This window comes from Rhinoderma darwinii, chromosome 12 (genome assembly GCF_050947455.1).
Source record: "Rhinoderma darwinii isolate aRhiDar2 chromosome 12, aRhiDar2.hap1, whole genome shotgun sequence".
Classification (NCBI taxonomy): domain Eukaryota; kingdom Metazoa; phylum Chordata; class Amphibia; order Anura; family Rhinodermatidae; genus Rhinoderma; species Rhinoderma darwinii.
The window spans coordinates 37073143-37095244 of NC_134698.1; the positions used below are offsets into that span (position 1 = coordinate 37073143).

General features: G+C 40.2%; 1 protein-coding gene across 4 annotated transcripts in view; it reads right to left on the reverse strand.

Moving 5' to 3' along the window:
• The window catches only part of VPS39 (VPS39 subunit of HOPS complex), a 449085-nt gene that overhangs the window by 215319 nt on the left and 211664 nt on the right, over positions 1 to 22102 (reverse strand). For all 4 annotated transcript variants that reach the window (XM_075844598.1, XM_075844597.1, XM_075844599.1 and 1 more), the window contains 5 exons: positions 21703 to 21846; positions 6463 to 6604; positions 6186 to 6272; positions 4077 to 4150; positions 2400 to 2498 (listed from right to left, as the gene is read on the reverse strand). In XM_075844598.1, coding sequence (XP_075700713.1) covers positions 2400 to 2498; positions 4077 to 4150; positions 6186 to 6272; positions 6463 to 6604; positions 21703 to 21846 — 546 coding nt within the window. The remainder of the gene's footprint in view (positions 1 to 2399; positions 2499 to 4076; positions 4151 to 6185; positions 6273 to 6462; positions 6605 to 21702; positions 21847 to 22102) is intronic.

Below are 22102 nucleotides of genomic sequence, written 5' to 3' on the forward strand. Positions count from 1 at the left end.
TGGTCATGTGCATGAGGCCTAGGGGTCCTTTATAACTGGGCAATTTTGGCCATAATAACGAGCGCCGATCAACGAGACAGCTTGTTGATCGGCGGTTTCACAAGGAGCTATGATCAGTAATGTATGGGGACCGAAACAAGCATTCATATGAACACTCATTTGCCCAATCTTTGGCCCATGTAAAAGGGCCTCGTGTTCAAGGTGTTGACTTGGCCCCACTGATCCTAGAAAGGGAGTCTCAAGCCACTTTTTCCTCGTCACTGCGGTGAGAGCTTAAATAAAGTGATGCCCGCAGTGGTCAACATGCGCCCTGCTGCTCCGTTCACATCCATTAGCCAAGTACAGAACTCAGCTGTCTCCATCGGCCTGATAGATATAGAGTGTAGTTGGAGGACGATTGCTTGACCACTGTGGGCAGCGCTCTATTTAAACCATGACCGCAATGACCAGGAACAAGGGGCTTGTGACCCAGCACATCACACTGCCAGGATGAGGACAGTTATTAATAGTTATTATTAGTACATAAGGTATTAATTTACAGTCTATCTGTGTGAACATACCCTAATAATAAGGAGCTAGAAACCAGAGTTTTTTTGCAGGCAGAAAATTCTGCCCAGAAAGCGTCCCATAGCAGTGAGCCTAACCCCCTGCCCTTCCCTTCCAGACAGCACTTTCAAAAACACAGCCCCAGCGGCAGCGCTCCGCCCCCTGCATCCCCCCTTCCCGAGTACTTCACTGAGAACTCCAGTCCCGGACGGGTGCAGGGGTAAGAGATCGTCCGTCCCAATTCCTCCTCCTGTTACCCCGCCCCCTGACGTCACGTAGCTGGGTCTCAGACCCATCGATGCAACCGCAGCATACATAGTGACTGCACTGCACACTGCGGGCCTTAGGGGCCCGGTTGCAACTGCGTCCCCTATAGTTACACCACTGCTTGTATGATTGTCCATTATTGAATGTTTTCTGTTATACCACTCCAAGTAGTCCTATAGTCACACAAACGGATTGACCACAAACTTATAAATTATTCTAATGCTGCCATTACCAGGGTGGCAGTCTTTAATGTTACCATGCCCACTAATTTTGACATGGCAACGTTCTAATCTGGACCTGGTCAAATTCAGGTAAAGAAAGTCTGTCCCAGATCAAAGGCAATCGCTACTCCCTATCTTACAGACTAATTCCATAGCTGAAACATGGTGTGCGTTACAACCGTGCAGTAGAGGTTATACTTATTATTCCACTTCCTATAGATCATATTCCTGAATAGTTTATATTTTGGTCTCTACTTCTTTGAAACTTAAATTTAGTTCATACCAGGCATATTCTATCTCCCTGGACAGATCATAACTTAGTTTTATTTTCCTTTAACTATGGTCCTCTGAAACATTGTCACCTTCAAGACTAAATTAATCCCTTCTCAATGGCCCAGCTATCCACTCATAACTGTCTCAAATTAGGTCTTCATATTTTTCACTAAACTTCTACTCCTCTAGTACAACATGGTCATGGTAAGCTTATAAGTCCTTTGTCCACAGAGCTGTGTTTTTTACGGAACAATCTGCAGATTTTTATTAATACAGTTTTGGGATACATGTGACTTTTAGATAATTTTTTATTTTACGGCGTTCACCATGCAGCATAAATTACATGTTCATTTTTTTCTGTGGGTAAGTATGATTACGGATATGCCAAATATATATATATATATATGCACACATATGTATATATATATATATATATATATATATATATATATATACACACACACACACACACATATGGTAATGATATGCAAATGATAAAAAAAAATGGAGCACTTACAAATATGGAGCACTTACAAATATGGTAAAGCTGCCAGGAAACTGTGATTTCTTTAAAACAAATTGCATATCTCCTGCCTAAATATTCCTTTCAGGAAACAAACCACCAGGAGTAATCATATTCATACATTTTCACAATACATTTTGATGCCTGCCCGGATTAATTTGGCTTTACAATGGAAATCCGCTTCCTCTCTCTACTAGCAGTGGTTGTTAGGGTTACTTTTTTGACGCTTTACAAAGGCATATTTTATTATGTGCCAACTATGGATTGCTTATATTGATTACCTGGACATTCGGCATAATATCCTTACATGACTGGGCACAGACATGGCTGTATCTATATTTTAATTTAATCTTTAGCAAGATACTTTGCTTCCCTTCCACATTTCCCTTTTATTTTCAGAGATGTACAATTGTCATCATCTCGCTTTACTGTAAAAATATACTATCTACAACTGTTGCTCTTATGAGCCCACTGCGTGGACAAATAAGCATGTTTTATACAGTATATCTTTTGAAATCCTGTTTCAATAAAGGACCTTTGAAACTATAAAGCAAAAATTTGTTCCTCACCAAATAAGGAATAGCAAGGTGTTTGAAGTTTTCCAACAAAAGCGCTAGTATAAGATTTCGGGGAAGGCTTTCAACTTCTGGAAGATCTTCAGTGAATATCTGTCACATAAACAATACAGAATTACAAGAATTACATACATGGCTATAAAAGGAAAAAAAAAAAAAAAGAAAACCAGTAATTTTGCAATGCTCTGCTCACGCTTCCATTTGTTGCTTTCGGATAAGTTCCTTTTTTGAGTGCATGCTGTGCTATTTTATTCAGTAAGAAAAAATATCAAACTTAATGGGCTCATTTATAAGCAGAGAAATGCAAATTTACCAAAGTTAGTTTCGGGCAGATTTGATCCCAAAAAATTGTTTGCAAATCGAAAGCACCCCGATTGCCCTGACAATGATGTGTATGACACTATAAAAGGTCTTCTAGGACTGTATCGAACCCAGTTCAAGCTCTTTAATGCCAAAACAGCACAAGCCATTTAAAAGTCAGAGCAACATATATGATTAGGAATAAACGGATGGTAGCCGATGGTAACAAAGCCTGTTATTAAACACTGCATGGTCTGATTTTTTTTTTAATGCTTTCGAAAATTAAAAAATAAATTCCTTTTTGGTGGCACTATTAGATATATGAAAAAACAATGAGTGGCATCATGTCTCTGACATCTGTTTGAAAAAGTAGTGGCACGCTATCTGCACCAGGATTAATATTATTGAAGATTTGGGAATGATGTAATGAAGATTTGTGATTCACAAACTATTGTAAGCATTGTATAGCTGCAGCGGCACTCACAGCTAGGGCTGCCTGTTCCTGCCTAACTAACACACTGACTACTATTTCTCTCTAAAATCTCTCTCGATCAAATTATTGTAAATGTATTCTCTCCTCCTCACTATCAAACACACTTACTGACACAAAAACACTATCTATTTGTATTCTGTGTATTACCATCTCTCATATCCCCAAACCCAAAGGGTATGTTCACGCAGAGTTTTTTACAGGCAGACAACTCTGCTGGAAAAATCAGCTCAGGTTTTTTTAAGTGGTTTTGCACCACACACATTTTTTGGCGCATTTTTAGAAGGCGGTTTTCTTTACCTATGTCTTCAAAAGACAAAAGGGAAAAAACGTGAGCGTTATTTGCCGAAAACGCCTCAAGATAGGGCATGTAGTTTCTATTTCCCGCAAGTGGTTTTTTTTTTGCTTGCGTGAAAAAAACGCCTCCACCTCCCACTGAAATCCATGGGAGTCAATTTCGGCCCTATTTTTGCCGCGGTTTTTGTAGCAGTTTACACAGAAAAAACCGCAGCAAAAACTGTGTAAACAGGGCCATAACGCCATTGGTTACATCACTTATTTGGCGCATTCACATTTGAATTCACATTCCCACTAGCCATTTCTTGGTGTAAGTGCACATCTCTTCTAAGGTATGAATTTATCGGAGTATATTTTATTTTCCACCAATGCAACAGGATAACACCACACATTTTCCTAACGGATGTCGATGACTTGCCTTCAACTGGGGTAAAACAAGACTGACATGATGTCATAAACTGTCCATAGCCTTGCTGTTTGTTGTCCTAGAACGATCAAATGCCTACTTACTTTCATGTAATAACGAAAAGAAAAAGTGTATTATTAAACCCTTGATAAAACTAAAATGATACATCATTCATTACCTTTAATCCATCTTCAGGGTAATCTCTCAGGACCCATACACAATACTCAAAGATCAAAGAAATTTTTTCTGCTCCTGTGGAAATGGGAAGATTAACATTATCTTCATGGGAAAATATAGAACATTTTGCATAACTCCTTATTTAAAGTTTTTCATTAATAACTGGTTGTGCCACCTTCAAACAAGACTGGTCTCCACTTACTGGAAGGGTTTGATTACAGTTGTTGCTGGTAAAGGTGGCAGAAAAAAGTTTAGATAACTTTTTTCATCAATAAATAGAACAATAATTGAAAAATTGTATTTTGTGTTTTATCAAGTTCTCTTGGTCTTCTAAACATTTTTTAAAGCTTGTTTGAAGAAGAATCATACAAAGCTAGAAGGATACAGGAAATTATTTTATATGTCACTGCACAGATAATTAAAATTCCTTAAAGAGGCTCTGTCACCAGATTTTGCAAGCCCTATCTCCTATTGCAGCAGATCGGCGCTGCAATGGAGATAAGAGTAACGTTTTTTTTTTTTTTAAAACGAGCATTTTTGGCCAAGTTATGACCAATTTTATATTTATGTAAATGAGGCTTTCTAAAGTACAACTGGGCGTGTTTACAGTAAAAGTACAACTGGGCGTGTATTGTGTTCGTTACATCTGGGCGTTGTGTATAGAAGTATCATCCACTTCTCTAAACAACGCCCAGCTTCTGGCAGTGCAGACACAGCGTGTTCTCGAGAGATCACGCTGTGACGTCACTTCCCCAGGTCCTGCATCGTGTCGGACGAGCGAGGACACATCGGCACCAGAGGCTACAGTTGATTCTGCAGCAGCATCAGCGTTTGCAGGTAAGTCGATGTAGCTACTTACCTGCAAACGCTGATGCTGCTGCAGAATCAACTGTAGCCTCTGGTGCCGATGTGTCCTCGCTCGTCCGACACGATGCAGGACCTGGGGCAGGAAGTGAGTGACGTCTCCATTGCAGCGCCGATCTGCTGCAATAGGAGATAGGGGTTGCAAAATCTATTGACAGAGCCTCTTTAAGTCCTATTCCAAATTAATACAAATTCTTATTGTTGGATAAAATTCTCTTTCCAAAAGAGAGATCCTAAGGGTATGTTCACATGGAGTTTTTTGCAGGCAGAAAATTCTGCCTGGAAAAACCAGCTCCGTTTTTGTTTTTTTTAAGTGGTTTTGCGCCACACGCTTTTTGCCGCTTTTCTGGAGGCTTTATATCAGCTATTACTTCAATAGACAGGGAATAGCTGCAAGCGTTTATTGACTAAAAACACTTTAAAAAAAAAAAGGTGTCAAAAATCGTGGCAAAATAAGGCGTAAAAAAACACGTTTATTTCCAGCTCCCATTGACTTCAATGGGGTTTTTGAGTTGGAAAACAGCTCAAGATAGGGCATGTCGCATCTTTTTCCGGCGAGCAAAAAAAAAAAAAAAACGCTCGTGGGGGAAAAAAAACTCCTCCACCTCCCATTGAAATCAATAGGAGGCAATTTCCGTTGTTTTTTGGCCACGGCAAAAAAAACTCTGTGTGAACAGGGCCTAATTGTGACATTTTGTTTGTTTGCTTTATTTTTATTTTAAATAAACATACAAGAAAATTGATTTACGGTTTTAAGATTCAGGTTATTAAAATCACTGGGAGTAATAAACAATAGGTCTAGTTAAGGCTATCTTCATATCACGTTTATAGCCTACGTATGGTAAAAGCATATACGCCAAACACATGCACAGGCTCGTATTCACCTAAGGAAGGCCAAACAAGTTTAACTTTGGCCTCTGTCGTGCTGGTATGCACCAGAAAACTTTTCCTTACCATGCCATGCTTTTTCATGAAAAGGGACACAGTAAAAAAAGGGACACAGTAAAAGAGGGACCGATTAAAAAAAACTAACAAAAACGTACACTACGTTTTTTGTTTTTTTTAAATAGAAAGCTTTAGGTGACATTTCCCATTGAATGCCTAGACAGTGGGATACGTTGCAGCCTTCCATCGGAAGAATAATTTGGGAGAGGCTACCAGGCTAGGCTATAAACGCGATGTGAACATAGCCTAAAGTGACCTATCCTGGCAATGGTATTAATTGATCCAATGTTTTAGAACTCACCTAATCTTTGCAGGTACTGTACAGTTCTTTCATGACCTTTCAGTGGTGAATTGGCTTTTTTCGACTGGTCAACCAGGACCATAAGAGCTGCAGAAAGTGATCAAAATATATAGCATAATCATCAATATTATAGTGTCAACATATTCCAACCTTTACCAACCCCTAGATGCATTAATTCCCATTAGTCCATAGCCAAAGATCGGCATTATGCAAACATAACTGCCAATTTGTACGATCACATGGCTGTTCAGTGCAACAATTATATTCATTACTTTACCTTTTTCATGAAGGCCTTTCTTCTCATAGAGGATGATGAGCTCACTGTACTTGTGCGCCTTCTTCAGTACATGTTCACTCTCTTCTACATGGCAATGATTGTTTTCTAGCCGGAGGAGAGGCGCTACCAGAGCAACATTAGTCTAATTAAAAAAAAGATCATATTATTAGTATATAGGATTTCATTTATAAGAATGTGTAGGACCAAATGAGATGTTAAGGCCTGCCTAGTCCTGCACACTGCCTCTATTACTTACATACGCCCTAAAGGGCTATTTGAAAATAGGTTAAAAAAAGGCAAACAAAATCTTTAAAAGGTCAAACCTCATAGCAGTAGGACTTATTCTCATAGTTGCTGTATACCTCCATAACATGAGTGAGAATGATTTTTTTTCTATATATTTAAGAGTGTTTATTTTTGTCTCGAAGAGTAAAAGCATTTTACAAGCAGAAATATTGCTTTTCACTTGCTGGCATAAGGCAAAGGGCATACATAAATGTATATATATATATACACATACACACACACACACATACATACACACTACCGTTCAAAAGTTTGGGGTCACCCAGACAATTTTGTGTTTTCCATGAAAACTCACTTATATTTATCAAATGAGTTGCAAAATGACTAGAAAATATAGTCAAGACATTGACAAGGTTAGAAATAATGATTTTTATTTAAAATAATAATTTTCTCCTTCAAACTTTGCTTTCGTCAAAGAATGCTCCATTTGCAGCAATTACAGCATTGAAGACCTTTGGCATTCTAGCTGTTAATTTGCTGAGGTAATCGGGAGAAATTTCACCCCATGCTTCCAGAAGCCCCTCCCACGAGTTGGATTGGCTTGATGGTCACTTCTTGCGTACCATACGGTCAAGCTGCTCCCACAACAGCTCTATGGGGTTGAGATCTGGTGACTGCGCTGGCCACTCATTACAGATAGAATACCAGCTGCCTGCTTCTTCCCTATATAGTTCTTGCATAATTTGTAGGTGTGCTTTAGGTCATTGTCCTGTTGTAGGATGAAATTGGCTACAATCAAGTGCTGTCCACAGGGTATGGCATGGCGTTGCAAAATGGAGTGATAGCCTTCCTTATTCAAAATCCCTTTTACCTTGTACAAATCTCCCACTTTACCAGCACCAAAGCAACCCCAGACCATCACATTACCTCCACCATGCTTGACAGATGGCGTCAGGCACTTTTCCAGGAACTTTTCAGTTGTACTGCGTCTCACAAATGTTCTTCTGTGTGATCCAAACACCTCAAACTTCGATTCGTCTGTTCATAACACTTTTTTCCAATCTTCCTCTGTCCAATGTCTGTGTGCTTTTGCCCATATTAATCTTTTCCTTTTATTAGCCAGTCTCAGATATGGCTTTTTCTTTGCCACTCTGCCCTGAAGGCCAGCATCCCGGAGTCGCCTCTTCACTGTAGACGTTGACACTGGCGTTTTGCGGGTACTATTTAATGAAGCTGCCAGAGGAGGACCTGTGAGGGGTCTATTTCTCAAACTAGAGACTCTAATGTACTTGTCTTGTTGCTCAGTTGTGCAACGGGGCCTCCCACTTCTCTTTCTACTCTGGTTAGAGCCTGTTTGTACTGTCCTCTGAAGGGAGTAGTACACACCGTTGTAGGAAATCTTCAGTTTCTTGGTAATTTCTCGCATTGAATAGCCTTCATTCCTAAGAACAAGAATAGACTGTCGAGTTTCACATGAAAGCTCTCTTTTTCTAGCCATTTTGAGTTTAATCGAACCCACAAATGTAATGCTCCAGATTCTCAACTAGCTCAAAGGAAGGTCAGTTTTATAGCTCCTCTAAACAGCAAAAACGTTTACAGCGGTGCTAACATAATTGCACAACGGTTTTCAAGTGTTTTCTAATCATCCATTAGCCTTCTAACACAGTTAGCAAACACAATGTACCATTAGAACACTGGAGTGATTGTTGCTGGAAATGGGCCTCTATACACCTATGTAGATATTGCATTAAAAACCAGACGTTTGCAGCTAGAATAGTCATTTAGCACATTAACAATGTATAGAGTGTATTTTTGATTAATTTAATGTTATCTTCATTGAAAAAAACTGTGCTTTTCTTTAAAAAATAAGGATTTCTAAGTGACCCTAAACTTTTGAATGGTAGTGTATATATATATATATATATATATATATATATATATATATATATTTACACACACACACACACACACACACACACACACATATATATATACACACACACATATATATATATATATATATATATATACACACACACACACATATATATATATACACACACACACATATATATATATATATATATGTACACACACACACACATATATATATTCACACACACACGGGTGTATATATAATTTTTAAACAGCCAAATAGGACTACTTTTGATATGGTGGCATTGGATGAGCTGATCCATAACCACGACCTCACCATAAAACCTGCTGACAAAGGTGGAGCAATCGTGGTTATGGATTCGGACATGTATATGAGGGAATGTTATAGACAACTATCCGATACAAATGTATATAGATTATTGAAAAATGATCCTAAACATGACATCACAAATAAGATTGCCTTACTTACCAAGACAGCGTTAGATGAAGACATAATAGATCAGAAGTTATATAAATTTCTTATGGTTGAATCTCCTGTGACTCCTTGTCTGTATTTATTACCAAAAATCCACAAGGATTTAATGAACCCCCCAGGCCGCCCCATTGTATCTGGCCGGGGTTCATTAATGAGTAATATCTCTATCTTTGTGGATAAAGTGTTGAGAAATTTTGCCATCAACTCTAAATCTTATATCAGGGATACCACAGATTTTTTGCAAAAACTAAGATCAGTGGACCTACCAGAGGGATCCATTTTGGTCTCTTTTGATGTCACCTCTCTTTACACTTCTATTAGTCATGTTAAAGGGCTTGATGCTGTAAGACGGAAATTGATGACTTCTAACTATGATAATAATTCATGCGAGTTCATTATGTCATTGGTAGAACTTATTCTGACTTCTAACTATTTTCTTTTTAAGGATAGTTATTATATTCAATTGAAAGGGACGGCCATGGGATCCAATATGGCTCCCACGTATGCCAATATCTTTATGGATAATATTGAGGAGATGTCAGTCTATGTATCCCACCACTTCTCACATGTTTTGAGGTGGTGGCGTTACATAGACGACATCTTCCTCATTTGGACTGATTCTGTCACTACACTAACTGATTTTCATCAATTTCTTAATTCCTTGGATGAGGATATTCAGTTTACTATGACACACTCTGTGGACAAGATTCAATTTTTGGATGTTACAGTATTGATTGATAACAATACATTAAGAACCAAAATGTATACCAAAGAGACTGACCGCAATACTTTACTACGATTTGACAGTTGTCATCCGAGGAATATGGTCAGGTCCTTGCCCTATAGCCAGATGATTAGGGCCAAACGCAACACTGACAGACAGGAAGATCTCGATACATCTCTAGATATTATGATGGGCAATTTTCTACACAGAGGCTACCCTAAAGCACTACTGTATACACATAGAAATAAGATTAACAATATAGCGAGGGACAGCTTGCTACAACCTAAAACAGCTCCAGTGGGTGGAAAACGGAAACGTATTCCATTCATTTCAACTTATAATGATATAAGTGGGGATATCTCTAAGATTATGAACAGACATTGGCCAATTATTAGCAAGAGCTTTGGACACATTGATGAATTGAATAATAATCCTCTTATGTCATATAGACGTTCACAAAATCTTCGTGATAGACTGGTGAGAACCAGAGTATCAGGACAAAAGAAAATATCACAATCAATCTTTAAACCTCTGAAACCGGGTAATATTCCGTGTTACAGATGTGTTAACTGCACGTTGATGTGCAAGGGTGATTCTTTTAAACATCCAGTTACTGGACAACAATTTAAAATTAGACACAATTTCACTTGTGATTCGGATTGGGTCATATATGTGTTATGGTGTCCCTGTGGTCTCCTATATGTAGGGGAGACAACTTGCGCTTTTAAAATCCGGTTAAATAATCATCGTTTCTCGATACGTAAAAAGAAACTTGACTTACCAGTGTCTAAGCACTTTTCGGAATATGGTCACAATGAAAGGGATCTGAGATTTATGATCCTGGACCATGTCCCTACACTACAATTAGGCGGCGACCGTCATGTGATATTACATAAAAAAGAGTTGAGGTGGATATTCCAATTAAATACATTGAAACCTTTTGGACTTAACATTGAATTTGCTGTGGATAGGTTAGCTGTATGACTCCCTCACATCTCTCTCCTTTGGTTCTTTGATGTCCTCCTTAGTATAAAGAATGATGACACACTAGTATTTGCATTTCTCATGATGAATTTCTTGTCAATATGTGATCAATACTAATTTTTATATTTTTGTATTTTTCTAGATCGAAATACCACTCCCAACAGAATTTCGGAATCTCTATTTTTATTTTTAATAGTAAAATTATGATATTGGGAATATCTGACACGGCTGTGCTATATTCATCTTGTCTTATGATATCAATAAAGATATTTATTATTTGTTGAATTTTTTCGAGTCTCCTATTGTGGTGTTAAGTGATGTAGAGATATTTATATATAAAAGATTTATTTTTGAAAAAGTGAAAATACATATACATATACTTTATGAGAAAGGGTGTCGCTGATACGACAATCTTGGTCCGTTACACGGATGAGGGGGATGGGATATCCTATGCACGTGAAGACGATGCTATGTGGTTCCTAAAACCCTAGGTATAAGGACGCTCTGAATACTTAATTGCGGACAGAGCTCTCTGTGCCAACGTGTGGATCATTCATAAGAAGTTGATATAATAACATAATATTGTAATCCTAATTTAATATCTCCATTCCTTACCATGAGGAGCATTGATTAATTTACTTGTTTTGGTTACAATATAGACTTTTTGTCTAACACAGCCGTGTTACGAGTTATCCGTTACATAGTTGCATCAGTTGCTTAGCAACCTATGAAGCCGCTTCACACATGACTAGTTCAGTGGAACGCATCGACACGCATTACATCACTTTGATGCGTCCGATGCGTCTCGCCACTGATCGATGATTCATTTCCGTCTCTTGGCTTTATACGCATGTATTAAAGTCTAATGACTTTAGGTGTGCAGCGGTTTGCTACAACGAATTTACATACTAAACGATTCATCTGATGTATCTGAAGTTCTGGTTGGTGAGTGGGGCTATGACGATTGTTTCTAACACCACTGAGGCATAAATGATTATGTTGTAATCAGTTGTTTTTAACGTTTGTGTCACTGTACACTGCCACTTACACTGTTATATATACACATTTGCACTTTCTGTATCATGTTTGTGTTTTGTAATGATACCTTATAACATGCATTATATGAGTTTTACAACACTGTATACTTGATTGTATCATAATGAGACTAATTATGTTAAGTAGTCTCAACCCTATATTAGTTTCTTGTAGTAGATGTGTCACTAGGCTTGATAAAGATCCTATTGTAGGATTGAAACGTTGCTGTTGTTCTTGGATTGAATAAACCACCATTTTTTTCACATTGGAGTGCTGCAAATCTTCTTTCTTTATATACCAATACACGTCCGAGGATCGGGACGTTTTGCTGGGCACCTAATCGATTGATTCTGTGTGAGTGCTGCTGCTTTCTTGTTTGCTATATATATATATATATATATATATATATTGTGAGACAGTGACAGGTAAAGTCATTGAGGGAAGGTACATTTCCCCTAGAATCCTGTCATATGTATCCTAGGCTCCAGGGAATGAGTAGTTCTTGCAATAGAAAGCTCTAGCTTTCCAATCTCGGCTTAAAGAAAAGCCGGAAAAAGGGCCTGGAGTTGGATTGGAGAAGAGCAGGGCGGGTTCCCCAATCCCTAGTCCATCTCTGTTTGTAGGACAAGGCTGCTGCTCAATTAGCTGCACCTGTAGCCTGTGTATAAAAAGGTGCAGACACAGTGTGTGTGAGTCTCACCCCTGACTCAGACTGGAGACTACTAAGGCTGGAGTAGCCTGTATTCTATGTGAGTAAAGACCTGTGTTACTTTGTGTCCAGTGCCTGGTAGGAAGGCACTTGGTATAGTTAGATAATATCTTGTTTAGTTAGTGCTCAGACGAGCAGGATTTATTTTGTATTTTGCCTTGTTGTACAAGAGGCTGTTTCTTTGACAAGAATAAAAACACAGGCAAAGCCCTGTTATGACTTTTAATGCACGGTGTCCCTGTCTCTGGCTACAAAGAAACCGCTGTACCAACCTCTCCTGATGCTAAACCCTCACATATGGTGGCCTATGCGGGCACGGTCTTAAAGAGACATACACCTATTTAAAAGGACTTTTGCTGCTCCAAGTGGAAAATCGTTGCTAGGGGCAACAACACAATTTTTTCTCCCCGAGAGTGCTTGGAAGTGTATGTCTTGGGTGAAGGCGGCAACAGGGCTAAAAGAGCCAATAAAATGGATGAAATACTTAAACAGCCGATTCAGGCTAATATCAACCAGGGGAAGATAAGCACAGCTCTGCAAGAAGCCAGCGCGACTCAGCGAATGGTGCATGAGGAAGCCATGCGTGCACAGGCTGAAACCAATATTCTGCTGGGTGAAGCCCACAGACTGGCCTTAAAAGAACAACAGCAAATTAATCGCTATTTGCAAGACCAAATTCAGGCCTCAGTGGAGAGGTCAGCGGGGCCTCATGGTTTGCGCCAAACGACTCGTGCAGCGGTACAGACATCTCTGCAGAAGATGACATCCACCGACGACGTTGAGGCCTATCTCATGGTGTTTGAGCGAGTGGCAGAATGAGAGAAGTTACCTTCAGATCATTGGGCAGCAGTGGTGGCACCTTTCCTAACCGGAGAGCCGCAAAAGGCGTACTTTGATCTCAATGAGCAGGATGCCAAGGATTACTCCAAGCTGAAGGGTGAGATCCTTGCCCGTCTGGGTGTTAATATGAATGTGCGTGCTTGACGGGTGCACAACTGGACTTTCGTGGAAGACCTACCTGCGCGATCACAAATGTATGATCTTGTCCATCTTGCAAGGAAATGGCTACAGCCAGAGGAATCAACCCCTGCGCAGATCGTATAGAGAGTGGTGCTTGACAAATACATCCGCTCCTTACCACCGAAGGTTCAGCGTTGAGTCGGTCAAGGAGATCCTACAGATGCGGAACAGCTGGTGAACCTGATTGAAAGGTACAGAGCTACTCAGGATCTACTCCAAGAAGTACCACCTGGATGTTCTAACCCCAGGAACAGCAAATCGTGCGGAGCACCCAGTAAGACTGTTACATTTACTAGAGGGGTGAGAAATGTCTTTAAGGGAGGTGGCTCAGAAGGGGAGCAGACGGAGGGAAGAAATCCCAGAGAGACACTGAAGGCCAGACCAGGGTCTCAAGTTGGGGACCGGGGCCGCATACAGTGCTGGCGGTGTTATGGACCTGGGCATATTGCTGCCAATTGTCCCCTGACTACTGAGCCAATGGAGTGTGATGCAGCAAGGCGAATATCCTTTTTTGCACGTCCTGTTTGTTCTGCTGAGACTGTTTACGAGACTGAGCAACAAATGTGTGTCGTAAAAGTGGAAGGGTGTACTGTGAGTGCCTTGCTGGATTCCTGGAGTCTGGTTACCCTAGTGCATGCCAGCCTGATAGACCCTGGAACATTCAGCGGACATAGTATAGGGGTCCTGTGCATACATGGGGACACTAAAGAATACCCCACCGCTTTGGTCGCTCTAGAGACTTCCTGTGGAACCGCTTGCCATGAAGTGGGTGTGGTCAAGTCCCTGATGCACAGTGTGATCCTGGGGAGAGACTTCCCAGTGTTCTGGGACTTGTGGAGGAAGAAAGATGTAACCTCCACTGTAAATGTTAATGATGGTATTAATGTGTGCGCTGTGATTAGCCCAGAACCCTTTAACGAAGATGCTGAGGTGCCAGCAGTAGGGGTGACCACTGAGCCTGATAAATTTCCTCTGGCTGTTTTTGCTGGTGAAACAGATGAGCAGGAGGAAATTTCTGAGATACCAGAGTTAAATGTATCACGTAACAAATTTGGGACCGCTCAACTTAGCGATCCCACATTGGTAAAAGCCAGGGAAAATACTAAAGGTATTAAATGGAGTGCCTCAACATCCAGGGGCTGATAAGGTGTTTCCACACATGGCGGTTAACCAGGATTTGCTGTATCGGATAGATAACGTACGTGAAGTTCCTCAATCATCCACAGGGTTTTCTCTTTTCGAACTTGTATACGGCAGACCACCCCGTGGTTTCCTGGACATAGCCAAGGAAACCTGGGAGCAAGAGTCCACACCTTATAGGAGTGTAATTGAGCATGTCATGTTGATGCAAGACCGAATCGCTGCGGTCATGCCAATAGTTAAGGAACACTTGGAGCAAGCTCAGGATGCTCAGAGCAGGGTGTATAACCGAACTGCTAAAGTTAGAAATTTTAACTCTGGTGATCGAGTGTTGGTCTTAGTGCCAACCGTAGAAAGCAAATTTCTTGCTAGATGGCAAGGGCCGTATGAGATAATTGAAAAGGTGGGGGATGTAAAATATAAAGTTTACCAACCAGGTAAAAGGAAGACAGTGCAGTTATACCATGTAAACTTAATTAAGCCATGGAAAGAAAGAGAGACCCTCGTGGCAGTAAGGACCCCCTATAGTCCTAACCCAGATGTGTATGTGTCAGAATCCCTCACAAAGCCACAGAAACAGGAGACAAAAGAGTTTGTGCAGAGAAACACAGACGTGTTTTCAGAACTGCCCAACAGACCAGTATAATAAAACATGACATTGTGACCGAGCCTCAGGTTCGGGTCCACTTGAAACCCTACAGAGTCCCTGAAGCTCGTAGACAAGCCATATCTGAGGAGGTCAAGAAAATGCTAGACCTTGGGATTATTGAAGAGTCAAAAAGTGAATGGTCAAGTCCCATTGTATTGATTCCGAAACCAGATGGGTCATTGCGTTTCTGTAACGACTTCCGCAAGTTAAATGAGATGTCAAAGTTTGACGCATACCCAATGCCAAGAGTTGACGAGTTAATAGAGAGACTGGGCCATTCAAGGTATTTTTCAACACTTGATTTAACCAAAGGCTATTGGCAAGTACCCCTCACGGAGGGCGCCAAAGAGAAAACTGCGTTCATCACCCCGGATGGTCTGTTTCAATATATTGGTTTACCATTTGGGCTACATGGGGCTCCAGCGACCTTTCAAAGGTTAATGGACATAGTCCTCAAACCCCATCGTCGGTATGCTTCGGCATATCTGGACGACATTATAATCTTTAGTGATGACTGGGAAAGCCACTTACCAAAAGTACAAGCAGTACTAAACTCCCTCAGAGCCGCGGGGTTAACAGCAAACCCAAAGAAATGTTCCTTAGGCTTGGAGGAAGCACGGTATCTAGGGTACATAATTGGGAGAGGGGTGATAAAGCCACAGGTCAACAAAGTTGAGGCTATCCAAAACTGGCCCCAGCCCTCAACCAAAAAGCAGGTCAGAGCTTTTCTAGGAATTGTAGGTTATTACCGCAGGTTCATTCCAAACTTTGCCAGCACAGCAGCGCCCCTGACAGATCTTACCAAGGGAAGTAAGTCTGTCATGGTCAAGTGGGACACGAAGGCTGAAAGCGCCTTTCAAGAGTTGAAACTGGCCCTGTGTAACCAACCAGTCTTAGTCACTCCTGACTTCAAAAAGGAGTTTGTTGTCCAAACTGATGCTTCTAATGTGGGGCTCGGAGCAGTTCTGTCACAAGAGGTGGGTGGTGAGGAACATCCTGTGACCTATTTGAGCAGAAAACTTACCCCGGCTGAGAGAAACTATAGCATAGTTGAACGGGAGTGCTTGGCAAGTAAGTGGGCACTTGAGTCCCTGAGATATTATTTATTGGGTCGTCTGTTTAGGTTGGTTACAGACCACTCTCCTCTTACGTGGATGTGTCAAGCTAAAGAGAGAAATGCAAGAGTTACACGGTGGTTTCTTACTTTGCAGAACTTCAAATATACTGTGGAACACAGAGCAGGAAAACTGCAGGGCAATGCTGACGCTTTGTCTAGGACACACTGCCTTGTAGCTAAATGTGTCCGATCCCACGGGCTCGAACAGAGGAAGAGGGTATGTGAGACAGTGACAGGTAAAGTCAGTGAGGGAAGGTACATTTCCCCTAGAATCCTGTCATATGTATCCTAGGCTCCAGGGAATGAGTAGTTCTTGCAATAGAAAGCTCTAGCTTTCCAATCTCGGCTTAAGGAAAAGCCGGAAAAAAGGGCCGGGAGTTGGATTGGAGAAGAGCAGGGCGGGTTCCCCAATCCCTAGTCCATCTCTGTTTGTAGGACAAGGCTGCTGCTCAATTAGCTGCACCTGTAGCCTGTGTATAAAAATGTGCAGACACAGTGTGTGTGAGTCTCACCCCTGACTCAGACTGGAGACTACTAAGGCTGGAGTAGCCCGTATTCTATGTGAGTAAAGACCTGTGTTACTTTGTGTCCAGTGCCTGGTAGGAAGGCACTTGGTATAGTTAGATAATATCTTGTTTAGTTAGTGCTCAGACGAGCAGGATTTATTTTGTATTTTGCCTTGTTGTACAAGAGGCTGTTTCTTTGACAAGAATAAAAACACAGGCAAAGCCCTGTTATGACTTTTAATGCACGGTGTCCCTGTCTCTGGCTACAAAGAAACCGCTGTACCAACCTCTCCGGATGCTAAACCCTCACAATATATATATATATATATATATATATATATATATATTATATATCCCACATCTATATAATTTTTATGCTACAGTTCGTTTAGCACTAATATATAGCGTTGCAGATTTAGCGTTCGTTAGTGATGGACGTTCAGTTTTTTTCTACTGAAGCCCGTTCACTAAATTTTACATAGCGTAGCTTTATAGTTTTAGTGTAAATTTACGGCAGTATAAATTTTTATACTATACTTTTTTAGCACTGATATATAGCATTGCAGATTCAGCATCACTAAATTTTAGTTAGTGTCTGGTAGTCTGGAAATCCTTTCGTTTTATATTACCGTAATTCTTTTCTACTAAAGTTTGTTCAGTAAATTTTCTATACTCCATTTTTTTTCTGAACGTTTATTTTACTTTTTTATTCTTTTTTTAGTCTTCAAATTTTTTTAAATATATACGTGTGAAAGCACAACACACACAAACCCCTGTGTAAAAATAGTGTCAGTAATACACGTGTTCAAGACATACACACCCCCCTAATAAAAAAATCCCAATCATCCAAAAGGGTATATTCGGCAGAGGAGGAATACGCCCTCCTGGCCCCTTACACTGATTCGGTCAGCGAGGGAGAAGAGGAAAGGCGACCCAGGAAAGCAGCTGAGGCAACCCCCCAGATGAGTGATCCCGTGTGGATCACCCTCCCTCCCCTGAGAATTATGAGCCTCAGATCCCTGATTTCATAGGCAGCTCAGAAACTCATTTTGAGACTGAAAGCCTCACAGAATTAGATTTTTTTTAATGAGGATTGTATGAATTTAATAGTGGTCCGACCAATTTATTGTCCAGAACCCGACGTCATCATATGCTAGACACCACAGGTGGACTCCCGTAGATGCAGCGGAGATGCTAAAATTTTGGGGCCCTGTGCTGAATATGGGGCTAGTAAAGAAGCCACAGATCTGGCAATACAGGAGTACAGATGTTTTCTACAATACCCCAATTTACCACATGGCAATGCCCTGGACACGCTTTGAAACTATTCCTAAATTTTTGCATTATAAATGACAATTCACAGTGCCCGCACCGTGATGACCCCACATATGACCGCCTATTCAAAATCAGGCCAGTCATTAATAATTTTGGATGGACCAGGGTTACCACCTTTACGTGGATAACTTCTACATCAGCATTCAACTATTCAACAGCCTCTCCACCAGAAATACTGCAGCATGCGGCACCGGGTGCAAAAAAACAGAGAGGTCTTTCTAAAACACTGCTTGGTCAGCGTGTCAGAAGGGGTGAGAGCAGGGAAGTATGCAGAACATGTCCTTATACTTGACGAACAATAAGACGGATGTCCTTCTCTTGACCACAATACACGGTGGGCTATAATAAGTACATGCGAAAGGTTGATCTCTCAGATCAAGTGCTGAAGCCGTATAGTGCCATGCGGAAAAAGGGTGGGGTACAAAAAGGTGGCTGTGCACATGGTACAGATGGCATTGTATAACGCTTACGTGCTATTCCAATGTGCAGGTCGGGAGGGTCATTCCTTTATTTTCCATGGGTAATCATCAAGGCACTTGTGTTTGAAAACCAGGAAGGGGAAGGCCCAAGCACATCTGCTGAAAGCAAGAGGCGCCTGTATTGTACCAGGGCAACATTTACCTCGGAATAATTCCCCAAGTTGGAAAGAAGGAAAGATTCCAAAAAAGGTGCAGAGTGTGTTCCAAAAGGGGGATAAGAAAGGTCACCAATTATCAGTGTGACACCTGCCCTGAAAAACCTGGCCTGTGCATAAAGGATGAATCAAGGTGTACCACACATTTATTGATTATTAATTTCATTATTTATGTACCCTTTTAATATACTCTGACTTGCTTTTCACAGATTACATATGCCCCCCAAATAATATATTGAAATACCATTAAATACGGCAAAAAACTCTGTTGGGTCAAAATGCTCACTATACCACTAGATAAGTTCCTTGAGGGGTATAGGTTCCCAAATAGGGTCACTTTTGGGGTGTTTCCACTGTTTTGGTCTCTCAGGGGCTTTGCAAATGCCGCCACAAACCAATCCAGCAAAATCTGAATGTCAAATAGCAGTCCTGCCCTTCTAAGCCTTGTGTGTGTTCAAACAGCAGTTTATTACCACATTTGGGGTATTGCCATTTTCAAGATAAATTTCTTTAAAAATGTTAGGGTGCTTTTTCTCCTTTATCAATTGTGAAAATGAAAAAAAGTAGAGCTAAATCTACATTTTATTGGAAAAAAAAAATTTGATTTTTATTTTCACTGCCTACTTCCAATAATTTCTGCAAAAAAACCCATGGGGTCAAAATGCTAACTTTACCCCTAGATCAGTTCCTTGAGGGGTGTAATTTCCTAAATGGGGTCACATTTCGGGTGATTCCACTGTTTTGGCCCCTCAGGGGCCTTGCAAAGCGACATGGCACCCGAACAACAATCCAGCAAAATCTGAATGTCAAATAGCGCTCTATCCCTTCTAAGCCCTGCTGTGTGTCCAAACTGCAGTTTATTACATCATATGGGGTATTGCCGTGCTTGGCAAATGTTTGGGTCCTTTTTCTCCTTTAGTCCTTGGGGAAATGCAAAAAAAAAAATGAACTTTACATACATTTTACTGGAAACTTAGATTTTCATTTTCATGGCCTACTTCCAATAATCTATTCAAAAAAAACAGTGGGGTCAAAATGCGCACTATCCTTCAAAATAATTTCCTTGAGGGGTGGTTTCCAAAATGGGGTAACTTTTGGGGTGATTCCACGGTTTTGGTCCCTAAGGAGCTTTGCACATGCAACATGGCCTCCACAAACTATTCTAGCTAAATTTGAGCTCCAAAAGTCAAATGGCGCTCCTTCTCTTCTGAGCCCTGTCGTGTGTCCAAACAGCAGTTTATGACCACATATGGGCTATTGCTGTACTCAAGATAAATTACTTTACAAATGTTGGGGTGCTTTTTCTCCTTTAGATCCTGTAAAATGTTTACATTTCGACGTTTTATTGGAAAAAAATTTAGCACCACAAGACCTCTTCAAACCTAACAGTGTCTAAAATATATTCTAATAAAAAGGAGGTCACAAAATCTATTAGGTGCTCCTTTGCTTCTGAGGCCTGTGCTTCAGTCCATTAGCATACTAAGGCCACATATGGGATATTTATAAAAACTGCAGAATCTGGGCAATAAATATTGGAGTTGCGTTTCTCTGGTTAAAAATAAAAGAATGTTTAAAAAAACGATGCCAACATAAAGTAGACATGTGGTAAATGTTAACTAATAAGTATTTTGTGTGGTATTACTATCTGTCTTACAAGCAGATACATTTAATTTTAGAAAAATGCTACATTTTTGTAAACTTTCTCTCAATTTTGGTGTTTTTCACAAACAAACACTGAATGCATCAACCAAATTTTACCACTAACTTAAAGTACAATGTGTCACGAGAAAACAATCTCAGAATCGCTTGAAAAAATAAAAGCATTCCAAAGTTATTATTACCACATAGAGTGACATGTCAAATTTGAAAAAAAAATGGCCTGGTCCATTAGGCAAAAAAAGGTTGTGTCCTTAAGGGGTTAATAAAATGGAAAAAAAGGGTAAAAGGAAAAAGGAGGGAAAACTAGGAAAAACCCTAGTGACCCTTTTACAAATGGATTTATATTATTTGATATTATTCTGTGAATCTACCACCTTTTTACACTTGTATAAATAAGACAGAGCGCAGAAAAAGATCACACCCCGAAAGAGGAGATAGGCAAAACTCGAGTTTGATGGTATAAGCCAATCTTGTCCATTATGGATTTTTGATATGGCTTTTTTTGCGCAAATTGGGAGTACAATACATTGGAAGTGGGCTTTGTTGTGCGGTTTTACACCATTGTGGTCTATTAACTTTCTCAGTGAACACGCACAAGGTTTAAGTATAAACCAGTTGAGTGTAGGTCTGATCTCCATTGAAACGCATTGGTTTAACTTACATTGTGTGAAACGAAAGAAAAGGAGCAATATGTGACCGCTTGTATTGACTATATTCTGTCATTAATGGAAGCTTTTAGCAGCGCATGGGTTTAATATTCAAATTTGACTGTATTTGTAAAAATTACCAAATACCCTCACCATTGCAGCACACTGATTTTATTTGAGCAGCCTCATAATTCTGTTTCTTTATTTGCTCTTCTTGACTGTACAGCTTACCCAAACTTCGCTTCACAGCTTCCATAGTCCATGTGAAGAGAACTTGTGGGCAGCGCTTAAGAATAAAAGCTATCAGTTAGCAGCTCTCAAACAGTGGTGCCACTAGAACACTTAGTACTGCTATTTAATAGACATGACAGTGAAATTCTACAAATACGTATAGACAAAGTCTCCAGAATACGAAATTTGACAACATAATGTTAAACAGGAACATTCATATGGTAGAAACTTACATGCAGGTAACACTTTAGAAGAGTGGTGTCTATAATTTGTAGAAGCTTCTTTTTTGATTTGATGGTTGGTGTTCCTTCCATAAGGGGGGATGTTGTAGAATGATGATCAGTGTCATTCAGCTTCTTAACCAGGTGACTTCTTTTCTGTCAGTTTATCAAGAGATCCAGACAAAATATTCATACGTTAGTTATGTAAAATAAGTAAAAATATCAAGGCTTGGGCTCCACAGAGTGGCTGGCAATTGCCAATACAAATGCATAAATTTTTTCCAATTTTCTCTCCCATAGGAAAACATTGAAGTTGCCCGTGATTCGTAGTAATGGTGAAATTTTACTGCTTATCACAGGAAATTCTGTGTCGCTCTAGAGGACTCGCTATGTATATGACTAAAACCAACCC